Source organism: Oncorhynchus nerka, linkage group LG22, assembly GCF_034236695.1.
Source record: "Oncorhynchus nerka isolate Pitt River linkage group LG22, Oner_Uvic_2.0, whole genome shotgun sequence".
NCBI classification, from domain to species: domain Eukaryota; kingdom Metazoa; phylum Chordata; class Actinopteri; order Salmoniformes; family Salmonidae; genus Oncorhynchus; species Oncorhynchus nerka.
The window spans coordinates 43,320,757-43,333,167 of NC_088417.1; the positions used below are offsets into that span (position 1 = coordinate 43,320,757).

General features: G+C 42.8%; 1 protein-coding gene across 2 annotated transcripts; it reads left to right on the forward strand.

Annotated features, from left to right (window-relative positions):
• The first annotated feature begins 795 nt into the window (after positions 1-795).
• Positions 796-12,411, forward strand: LOC115105213 (lymphocyte cytosolic protein 2-like). Of its 2 annotated transcripts, none has more exons than XM_029626968.2 (21): positions 796-1,357; positions 1,498-1,560; positions 1,693-1,739; positions 2,369-2,434; positions 2,531-2,559; positions 2,683-2,723; positions 2,849-3,053; positions 3,305-3,402; positions 3,500-3,560; positions 3,676-3,777; positions 3,864-3,889; positions 4,185-4,204; positions 4,462-4,566; positions 5,022-5,046; positions 6,043-6,055; positions 6,192-6,267; positions 6,408-6,451; positions 6,592-6,677; positions 10,550-10,624; positions 10,875-11,088; positions 11,354-11,517. In XM_029626968.2, exons 1-20 carry the CDS (start codon positions 1,280-1,282, stop codon positions 11,055-11,057), a joined length of 1,443 nt encoding a protein of 480 aa, XP_029482828.2. In that variant the 5' UTR covers positions 796-1,279; the 3' UTR covers positions 11,058-11,088; positions 11,354-11,517. The 2 variants fall into 2 exon arrangements, with proteins under 2 accessions (XP_029482828.2, XP_029482827.2); XM_029626967.2 differs by having other exon boundaries at positions 798-1,357; positions 10,875-11,024; positions 11,354-12,411.

Here is a 12,411-nt window from a genome sequence, read left to right on the forward strand (position 1 = left end):
CAAGAACGACATCATTGAAGTATACAGAGAAAAGAGTCGGCCCAAGAATTGAACCCTGTGGCACCCCCATAGAGACTGCCAGAGGTCTGGACAACAGGACCTCCGATTTGACACACTGAACTCTATCTGAGAAGTAGTTGGTGAACCAGGCGAGGCAGTCATTTGAGAAACCAAAGCTATTGAGGCTGCCGATAAGAATGCGGTGATTGACAGAGTCAAAAGCTTTGGCCAGGCGATGAAGATGGCTGCACAGTACTGTCTTTTATCGATGGTGGTTATGATATTGTTTATAACTTTGAGCGTGGCTGAGGTGCACCCATGACCAACTTGGAAACCAGATTGCATAGCGGAGAAGGTACGATGGGATTCGAAATGGTCGGTAATCTGTTTGTTAACTTGTCTTTCGAAGACTTTAGACAGGCAGGGCAGGATGGATATATGTCTGTACCAGTTTGGGTCTAGAGTGTCTCCGCCTTTGAAGAGGGGGATGACCGCAGCAGCTTTCCAATCTTTAGGAATTTCAGACGATACGAAAGAGAGGTTGAACAGGATAGTAATAGGGGTTGCAACAACTGCGGTGGATCATTTTAGAAAGAGAGGGTCCAGATTGTCTAGCCCAGCTGATTTGTAGGGGTCCAGATTTTACAGCTCTTCGTGAGTGTCATTAGGCCTGTTGTGTATGTTATGCTCCCAGCTATGTTAACTGGTATTTTTCTTACAAGGGGCTGTACTTCCCCTTGCTGTTGCCACCACTACTGTCATCATCAACAGGAAACTCAAGAGGAAGTTTGCTTTCTTTCTTTTCTTAGAGCTCTCAGGGAACGGACTAGCTTTTAAGATATTGACATTTAAATGTATATGTTGCTGTTGTTTGGACTTCAGATCATACGAAACTCTTAGTGGATGGATTTCATCACCTACCAGCCACTTGACATCACACCTGACACGATTTCACAGAATAGTTTTTTTTCTACTTTTGCCCTCAGATAGCACTTGTGGTGGGTGTTGTTCTGCCTCTTTTCTGTGTTGTGAAAGAGTGATATCTTCCCATTTTATTTCTCTGAACACTCTTCAGGCTGCACACATCCTCTGCACAGCGCCAGACAGAGCATTGCCAAGGGTGTCGCAGCAAGATACAAGGAGCCATTTTCTGACAGGGCTCAAAGTCAAACATGGCTATGGATATGACTGCCCCGTAACATAGGAGGTTTCCCAGCCAGCTGTCTTTCCAAGGAGTTTGTAAATATTTAATTTATATTCAGAAGACAGACGGGAAACAATGAGTTTTGACAGAGTGCCATCCAAGTCAGAGGTCATGGGCTGGAATCCACACCAATTGTCAGACTACATGAGGAGGGTAAGTCATTTTCAGGTTAATTTTGTACCTTTTGTTGACAGCTCACAACCTGTAAAAGCTTTCCTTAATTCTCTGTCATACAACATCATATTCAAAGATGTTTCACAGTGTCCATATTATTATTATTTATTTTTTTACAGTTGGAGTTAAGTGGATGTGACAAAGTCATCGTGAAATGTAATATTAATGGGCAAAGGTTCTTGGTAAGAGATATGAAGCAAATGTGTGTCCCTTTTCCCACGTGTTCCTAGTTGGACTGGAAGACAAAATAATTTATATTTGTACTGTCATGTGATATATCACTTAATGGAAATACTTAATCTATCATTTTGTAGAACATGAGTGAAAATGACATTCAGAAATTCCCCAAAGTCCATTCACCGTGAGTATTTCATTAATTTCTCTTGAATTTTGTTCAACTGAACATTTCAACAATTACATCAAACCATTTGTACATGCTCAGAAAACCAGCATAGGCACCCAGGTAGACTAAGCACCCTGAAAAAGTACTCCACTTTTGGGTGGACCATTGTAAGGCAAAATGAAGACCACTCAGTCTCTTATGCCCCTGAACAATGAAAATGTTGGGAAGTATGATAATTACACTGGGAGAGGAAACTAATTCAACAGAGATAAACTTCTTCTTTTTTTAACATGAGTGTTTTAGGGCAGGAAACAGTAAAGCGGGGGACCAAGAAGGACCAGAGGGATAGACAGATAGGGAGGAGAGTGGTAGGGTGCCTTATTTTAGAAGAACATTCGGAGAGCCAAAGAGTGACAATGAAATTTCAACCTACTTTTTAGATCCCACATCCTGTCACAGGCAGACTCAAATAGCACTCACCAATCACTGCTCACAATATTAAACATGTGACACATGCTCAGAATAGAATTATAAGGGAATTATTGACTGTGTCGATACGCGACTGTGTGACAAAAGATGGTGACACGGTTTGCCCCAATAGATGGTAGCAGTATTGACTGCCACAATGTTGTCTGCTCTTTTTACAGACTTATCTCCAAAATATGCTGTGAAATCAACAGGAAAGAAGAAAAAAGGCCATTCTTCGCTAAAAGGTGTGCACTTCTTGCAATTCTTAGCTATTAAACTTTAGTAGTTTAATTCAAAGCAATATCCAAGCACAATCTTGCTCTCCTCTGTACTTTCTCCAGATCTGCAGCACCAAAATATCATGAACCAGGTATGTATTATTTAGAATTTGAAAGCATAGACTTTACCCTAGATCAAGTTATTATGATTGACATAGAAGCAATTGGACCATGATAAATTGGAAATTTTACCATTCTACTGCATCCTACTGCAGATACATCACAAGAGGTTCAGCCCTGGGGACCTGATGAATTTGTAAGTCTGTATTTGGCCATGTTAGTTTACTGCATTCCATTCCTCCCTCTTAATTTCAAGTCTTGTTCCTCTCGGGAATATTTCTCTTTTCATCAGTGTTTAACTTGGTTGTCTGTCACTCCCAGGATGAGTTGAGTGACGACGACTATGTAAGCCCAGATGCTGATGATGATGACGGCAGTGTGGGCGATTATGAGTACCCAACAGAGGGGCCGGAGGTTGGAGGTGAGGACAGTGACAACGACTATGAGCCACCTCCGTCTGAGCCGCCTGATGAGATTCCCCATAAACTCTGTGCTGCCAAGCGCATGGCTGACGATGACTACGTTGGTACGGAGACATCAGTACAACACTGCCATGCAAAACTACTCTCACAAAGGACATATGTTGTCACTTTGTATTGTCCCACCTTGATTAGAATTTGTCTGTCTGTCTTTCTGTCTTTCTGTCTTTCTGTCTGTCTGTCTGTCTGTCTGTCTGTCTGTCTGTCTGTCTGTCTGTCTGTCTGTCTGTCTGTCTGTCTGTCTGTCTGTCTGTCTGTCTGTCTGTCTGTCTGTCTGTCTGTCTGTCTCTGTGTTTAGATAGTACCCCGCACCGCGGTACAGCTGTAAGGCAACCACCTCCACCACCTCAACGCCCTGGGCCTGGTCCTCCACTCCCCTCCGCCGGTCGCCCTAGTGTGAGTATGTCCCCTCTGACTGCACTCCTCTTTCACTCCCCCACTCTCTCCTTTCACTCAGTCCTTCATCATTACGTTAAACTCCTTGTTTCTGCAGCTAGTGGAGCCTCCCCCACCCAGAAGGGAGCAATCTCCCCAGCGCCCTGGCAGACTCCCTGGTAAGAGTAAATGTACACTCTGGAATGTTAGTATCTCACTATAAATATAGCATTTTAACACTTTTCAGTCACTTGTATTGATTTTTACCTTGTCTTTTCATATTGTCTTTTAAAGTGCCCGTTCCTTTCTCAAGTGCTCCCCCTGCTCCACTAGTTGACCGCAGAATAAAGCCCACCAAACTGGATCGAACAAACCTTACTGAATCTCCAGTACCAGGTACTCTCACACCAATCTTAACCTAGCAAGCAAACGTTTACTACAGCAGTTGTCTGTTCTTACACCTGCTCTGTTTGTCCACACAGCAAGGAAGTTGAACCCAACCGATAGGGTGAGAATTACATTTGATTATGTTCTAATTAGTCCTATATTGTGTCCAAACAACTTTCTTCTCATCTCTACATCATCGCTCAATGTCAAGTGAAGACAATTATACACCTACATATTTTATGTGCTTGCTGAAGTTATACTTAGCTTTTTATAACTGTATACATTTTAGCTGGATGCATGTCCACATGTGAGTGTTTAAAGGCCTTTACTAATAGTTTGAGTCTTTACTAATAGTTCGAAATAGGTAGAATTCACAATGAAGTGTATGACATGTTTGTTTTTCCTCACACACACAGCCTGCTCCACATTTATGGAGGTAAAGAAGTCTTCTTTTTTTGTGTGTGTATTGCTTTCCTTCGTACGACTTCTCCCAATTCTCTTTCATGTCATTGACAATGCACCGCCCTCCGTGTTTGAATCGTGACTGCACATGTGCACATGTGCCACATTTGTTGTACATACACAGTTATATAACTGTACCTTTTTCTCAAGAAATGAAACAAGCCATAACTGAAATGCTCACTACTCTGACCAGTATGGGAACCTCTGACTTCACATACCTTCTATTTCCAGGCCTCAGGCAGAAGAGAGGAGTCCAGACCCTCCCAGGAAGCCCAAACCGCCCCTCCCTCTGTCAGCTAGAGTCATCAGGAGCAGCTCGTCGGTGGGCAACAACAGGTCTGCCGTGCATCCAGCTTCCCTTCATGCTCCATACAGCACAGCTCCAGGCACATTATGTCATATACACTACATATCAGCTGATCCTTAAATAAACACACTGTGGTTCAATGTTTAGGGAAGTACTGTACACTCCATCAGGAATACATGGGGTGGAGGAGTGGAATGGTGGTTGTTTAGTTAGCGGGAGCTATTTGAGCTGGGGTGAATCACTGCCACAGATCACTCCTTTGTAGGACCTTTGCTTGTGGTACAAAGGAGAAGCTCTCTGCATCACAATATGTGTATCATTTTAGTGTTACCCTTCCAGTTTTCCGTCTGTGTTTCGTTTGATTTGTTGGCTGTTGCACATATTTGGCTAAATCTTTGTGTGCCCTTACTCAGTTTAACGCTAATTAGAAATATGCAAGTGAATATAACAACTCATTCATCTGTAATGTCCATTTCTGTTACAGATATGTGCCTGGTGCAAGAAATGAGGTAAGGCTATTTCACTGGATCACCACAACGGTGGAAGTTTTTTATTTTTATTTTTTATTTTACCGGGTAAGTTGACTGAGAACACATTCTCATTTACAGCAATGACCTGAGGAATAGTTACAGGGGAAAGGAGAGGGGATGAATGAGCCGATTGTAAGCTGGGGATGATTTGGTGACCGTGATGGTATGAGGGCCAGATTGGGAATTTGTCCAGGACACCAGGGTTAACACCCCTACTCTTACAATAAGTGCCATGGGATCTTTAGGGACCACAGAGAGTCAGGACACCTGTTAAAAGTCCCATCTGAAAGACGGCACCCTACACAGTGCAATGTCCCCAAACACTTCCCTGGGGCATTTTTTTTTTTAGACCAGTGGAAAGGGTGCAGCATCTGGTTCATCCAGGGACCAACCAGGACCAATCCTGCTTAGCTTCAGAAGCAAGCCAGCAGTGGGCTGCAGGGTGCTAATAAGGATTTTGAAACTGTGTATTTAGCTTCACTAAACCCCTATTTAATCCTGGTTCTAACATGCGTCCTTTGTCCTGATCTTGTCCACATTATGATTATGCCCACATTTTTTGACAGGTGTAGTAAGAAAATAAAAGACGCATTGTGATCTGATTGTGATCAGATCTTCCTGACCAATCATTGTGTCTGGATATCTTGCAAGTGTAGATCTAATCTGAAAACATTTAAATCATCATTACATTACATTATCATTGACAGGTGGCATGTGTTTTAAAATAAATAAATATTATTTTGAAAAGATATCCCTTCAAATAATAACCAGGAAATCTGGTCACAATGCGGACATAGTGGACGCATAAAATACATATTTAATACCATGTGTAGACACGTATCTGCAAAAGTGGGCACAATCAGAATGTGGACAGGGTCAAAACAAAGGACTCATGTTAGCACCAGGTATAAACAGGGCTTGAGAAAAAGCTGTAGTTCCACCTCATACCATGTTCCTCTCTTATGTCACCAACAGGTACGAAATGAAGGTAAGCCATTTTCTAAAAAGCTTTTTCTTCTTGTACAAGGGAACTTTACATTACACTTCATCTTCCTCCTGTTTTAACATGAGGGACTATGCAGTACGTCTTTCATTCTCTTAATGATTATATGTATCTCTTCTAGTGTCCATGGCCAAGTCCTTCAACTCCAACACCTTTCCTAGACCAGGGCTCCCTATACCACCCTTACATTCAGACTGGTAAGATCAGTTGTTTTGTAACGTCAAAGTTAGGGAAGGAAAATGGCTTTATATGGAGGATATAACTTTGCAGCGGTGATGGAATATAAAGGTTACCATTTGAATGGTAACCTGTAAACTCTTGTTCCTCCTCTCTCCAGCTTGCCACCTAATATCGCTACAACTGCTTCAAGACTGCAGGCATGTGAGTGCTGTGTTTTGACTTCGGTCCCCATTATCAAACACTCTACTCTGGTAAATGATACTGTGTGACTCACAGCTGACAACTATGACTCACAACTTCTCGATTGATCACTGATTGGATTCTCCTTTTTCCTTTCTAAGCTTTCTCCCACAGGAGCAAGATTATGCCCGTGCCGTCACCTGTGCAAGCTTCCATGCCCCCACCGGCAGACCTAGAGGATGAACAGGTGACCGCCTACCATACAGACCGACAGACAGACAGATTCGCGAATATGAACGTACTTACGTTGGACCGGCTCTAGTGATGCAATGACTTGCATAGCTCAGTAGGTGGCGACATTGTATTGTTCTTCTTTATTTATTTATTTTAATTTCACCTTTATTTAACCAGGTAAGCTAGTTGAGAACAAGTTCTCATTTACAACTGCGTCCTGGCCAAGATAAAGCAAAGCAGTGTGACACAGACAACAACACAGAGTTACACATGGAATAACTTCCAAGGGAGTATTGTAGATTCTGGCTGCAGCCCCTAGTCTCAATTGCTGTGGTGTCTACGAGCAGAGCCCTTTGACTATGTGAGACAGTCAGCTCCTATTGAATCAATCAAATATTTCAGTAGGCCCTCATGCAGTACTGTATGTGCAAATAATGGTAATTTTGAGCATTTAATCAATCATTCAATCAAATGTATTTATAAAGCCCTTCTTACATCAGCAGATGTCACAAAGTGCTATACAGAAACCCAGCCTAAAACCCCAAACAGCAAGCAATGCAGAAGCACGGGGGCTAGGACAAACTCCCTAGAAAGGCAGGAACCCAGGAAGAAACCTAGAGAGGAACCAGGCTCTGAAGGGTGGCCAGTCCTCTTCTGGCTGTGCCGGGTGGAGATTATAAGAGTACATGGCCATTAAGGACAGATTTGAACATTTTGAAGAATAATGTTCATAGATGACCAGCAGAGTTGTAGAGGGTGCAACAGGTCAGTACCTCAGGACTAAATGTCAGTTAGCTTTTCATAGCCGAGCATTCAGAAGTCGAGACAGCAGGTGCGGTAGAGAGAGAGACATTTTGAAAACAGCCGGTCTGGGACAAGGTAGTACGTCCGGTGAACATAGCCACAGGCAGAACTGTTGAAACTGGAGCAGCCACACGACCAGGTGGACTGGGGACAGCCAGGAGTCATCAGGCCAAGTAGTCCTGAGGCATGGTCCTAGAGCTCAGCTCCTCCGGGAGGAGAGGGACAGAGAGAGAATTAGAGGAAGAATACTTAAATTCACACAGGACAACAGATAAGACCTAGTGGTTAGAGCGTTGGACTAGTAACCGGAAGGTTGCAAGTTCAAATCCCCGAGCTGACAAGGTACAAATCTGTCGTTCTGCCCCTGAACAGGCAGTTAACCCACTGTTCCTAGGCCTTCATTGAAAATAAGAATTTGTTCTTATCTGACTTGCCTAGTTAAATAAAGGTAAAATAAGGTAAAATAAAATAAATAAATAAAGACAGGAGAATTACTCCGGATACAGTGCTTTCATTTATGACGTGACAGGCTTATTCTAAAATGGATTAAATCGTTTTCCCCCTCATCAATCTACACAGAATACCCCATAATGACAAATCAAAAATATATTTTTAGAATTGTTTGCAAATTTAGAAAAATTAAAAGAAAGAAATATCACACAATTATTTAGACCCTTTACTCAGTACTTTGTGGAAGCACCTTTGGCAGTGATTACAGCCTTGTGTCTTCTTGGGTATGATTCTATAAGCTTGGCACACCTGTATTTCGGGAGTTTCTCCCATTCTTCACTGCAGATCTTTTCAAGCTCTGTCAAGTTGGATGGGGAGCATCGCTGCAAAGCTATTTTCAGGTCTCTCCAGAGATGTTAAATTAGGTTCAAGTCCGGACTCTGGCTGGGACACTCAAGGACATTCAGAGACTTGTCCCAAAGCCACTCCTGCGTTCTCTTGGCTGTGTGCTTATGGTCGTTGTCCTGTTGGAAGGTGAACCTTCGGCCCAGTCTGAGGTCCTGAACGCTCTGGAGCAGGAGGATCTCTCTGTACTCTGCTCCCTTCATCTTTCCCTCGATCCTGACTAGTCTCCCATTCCCTGCCGCTGAAAAACATCCCCACAGTATGATGCTGTCACCATTATGCTTCACCGTAGGGCTGGTGCCAGGTTTCCTCCAGACGTTTGGCATTCAGGCCAAAGAGTTAAATCCTGTTTTCATTAGACCAGATAATCTTGTTTCTCATGGTCTGAGAGTCATTTAGATGCCTTTTGGCACACTGAAAGTGGGCTGTCTTGTGCCTTTTACATAGGAGTAGCTTCCGTCTGGCCACTCTACCATAAAGGCCTGATTGGTGGAGTGCTGCAGAGATGGTTGTCCTTCTACTCTGGAGCTCTGTCAGAGGGACCATTGGATTATTGGTCACTTCCCTGACCAAAGCCCTTCTCCCCTGATTGCTCAGTTTGTCCTGGCAGCCAGCACTAGGAAGAGTCTTGATGGTTCTAAACTTGTTGAATTTAAGAATGATGGAGGCCACTGTGTTCTTTGGGACCTTCAATGCTGCAGAAATGTTTTGGTACCCTTCCCCAGATCTGTGCCTCGACACAATCCTATCTCGGAGCTCTACGGACAATTCCTTCTACCTCATGGCTTGGTTTTTGCTCTGACATGCACTGTCAACTGTGGGACCTTATATAGACAGGTTGTGTGCCTTTCCAAATCATGTCCAATCAATTTAATTTACCACAGGTGGACTCCAGTCAAGTTGTAGAATCATCTGAAGGATGATCAATGGAAACAGGACCTGCACCTGAGCTCAATTTCTAGTGTCATAGTAAAAGGTCTGAATACTAATGTTTTTTCTTTTCGCTTTGTTATTATGGGATTTGTGTGTAGATTGATGAGGATTTTTATTTATTTAATCCATTTTAGAATAAGGCTGTAACATAACATGTGGGAAATGTCAAGTGGAACACTATGGCCCCACCCGACAATTCCCCCGGACAGGGCCAACCAGGCAGGATATAACCCCACCCACTTTACAACAGCACAACCCCTACACCACTAGAGGGATATCAACAGACTACCAACTTACTACCCTGAGACAAGGCTGAGTATAGCCCACGAAGATCTCCTCCGGCGCACAAGGCCGACGGGGCGCAAAACCAGACAGAAAGATAATGTCTGACACAACACACTCAAGTAACGCACCCCTCCTAGGGACAGCATGGAAGAGCACTAGTAAAGCCAGTGACTCAGCCCCCGTAATAGGGTCAGAGGCAGAGAATCCCAGTGGAGAGAGGGGACCCGGGCAGGCAGAGACAGCAAGGGCAGTTTGTTTCTCCAGTACCTTGCCGTTCAACTTCGCCAGACTACACTCAATCATAGGACCAACTGACCTATTGAAGAAATGAGTCTTCAGTAAAAACTTTAAGGTTGAGACCGAGTCTGCGTCTCTCACATGGGTAGGCAGACCATTCCATAAAAATGGAGTTCTATAGGAGAAAGCCCTGCCTCCAGCTGTTTGCTTAGCAATGCTAGGGACAATAAGGAGGCCTGCGTCTTGTGACCGCAGCATACGTGTAGGTATGTACGGCAGGACCAAATCGGAGAGATAGGTAATGTTTTGTAGGTTAGCAGTAAAACCATGGAATCAGCCCTAGTCTTAACAGGAAGCCGGTGTAGAGACGCTAGCACTGGAGTAATATGTGATCACATTTTTGGGTTCTAGTCAGGATTCTAGCTGCCGGGTCTAGTACTAACTGAAGTTAATTTAGTGCTTTATCCAGGCAGCCGGAGAGTGGAGAATTGCAGTAGTCTAATCTAGAAGTGACAAAAGCATGGATCAGCTTTTCTGCACATTTTTGGACAAAAGTTTTCTGATTTAGGCAATGTTACGAAGAAGGAAAAAATGTTCTTGATAGGTTTGTAAAAGACGACAACTCACTTCTACTGAAACATTTGGAAACATTACGAACGTAGCAATTGTTGTTGTGACATGGTTTTTGTCTGAATCCTATTACAGAAATTAGTAACAGGTCACAAATCCCATATTATTGATGTGTGATTGTGTTCCTATGTGAATGTGTAGGACATGAACCCTCAGTGGTACGTTAGCCAGGTGACACGGGGCCAAGCGGAGGGCTGTCTCAGACGGGTCAATAAGGTGAGGCGTCTTCTGCTACCAATATCACTCACACACCTGGTTGACGGTAATAACACTCATTCATGCACTGTACTTACAGATTCATCGTGACAATGGTTTTTGAAGGGGACCATGAAATATCATATATAGTCCAATGTCCAAAATGACAATATTATTTAAATAAATATGTATAGTTCACTAGTGCTCTGTGGTGATACAACACAAACACCACTATGACAAGCAGTGTTTTTCTGTTTCACTTGTTGATTAGGATGGTGCATTTCTGGTACGAGACAGTTCTAAGCGCTCGTCCATCCAGCCCTATACGCTCATGGTGCTTTACCAGGACAAAGTCTACAATATCCAGATTCGCTGCGAACAGAATGAGTTTCTGCTGGGAACTGGTCTTAAGGGCTCAGAGGTACACAATATCTACCTCATTCATCCTGACTAAGGCTTGGAGTTGATCCTGTTCAGGTCAAATGGTACAAAATAAATTCATAGCCCTAATTATGACCAGTCAGAGTAAAATGTGTAATTCTATGTCATATTAGCAAGCACTCTGAGGATGACGTAGTGAGCTTTGTGAACTGTATCTGGAATGTGAAAGTTTGTTATATAGTACTTTTGGCCCCACAATCAACGAGAAGATTTGATTAGATGTACCATCTGAAATGTATGTTTCAGCTTCTGTTATGATACGACTCAATGAACCCCTGCTAATGGATGGGTTCGTGTTTTCTGTTTCAGACCTTTCCGATGGTGGCACACATCATCAACCATTACAGACAGCAACCACTTCTGCTGATTGATGCTAAGAACCGTGAAGCAGGTCAGCAGAACGAGTGTCCCCTGATCTACCCAGCAGGTCTCCATCCATCCTTTTAATAGAAACCTGGGGGGGGGGAGAACAATAACATGGACCAATAGTCAAGATTGACATTGGTTTTAATAAAAGAATACCACTAACATTATGGGGGAATTAATTATGCAACCGTTGAATTCCAGTACATTGTCTTTACATGTACAGTCATTTAATGTAAAGCCAAGTGACTCTTGGATGAAGAGTACGCCACTGTCAACTGTTTACTCAATGGACTTCAAAAACAAAAGTCAATACTGGTTCAACAATATTTGTCATTTTTTTTCTCTCTCTACTTATGTATTTATTTGAGTACGGAAACCACAGAGGCTGAAAATGTCTGTGTGCCTAGTTCTGTAAATGTTTATGTTGCTCTGTGTTATTTTCCTGTTACAAGCCTAGATATCAGCAAGATCTGCTGTGAATCAGAACCAAGCATACATTGTCCCAGTAAGGATATAGTGGGGTAAACAGTCAATCACTACTGCTGAGCTTTCATAATACGGAATTGATTGGCTTCCAAATAAAACAGTATTTATTTCCTGCACGGTTCAATGAAAGCAATGTCATTTCATTTCTGACACTGTATGTTCCTTTATGTAGCTGTTATTTACTGTTTAAACCATCTTTGCATTTTTTGGGATTGGAAACGTGGCAGAAATTCTACAAATCATTGGTCATTGATGGCGGCACACTAGAAAAAACTTCACTGACCTCTGTGCCAAATTCTGCCCGTCTTTTCCATTGACTTTTTTGTCAACGACTTCCGTTGTTTCTCTAACTTGCCTGAAACATAGACGATGACAAAACGGTTGTCTCACTGCTGATCTGGTAGTGTAGTATTAAAACAAGTTCCAAAAAAGTGTAAGTGTGTTGCATCTGCACCACGAACCTGTTGTATAAAACCATAATCATAATCTGTGTATAAAAATATTTATGTCCCTGA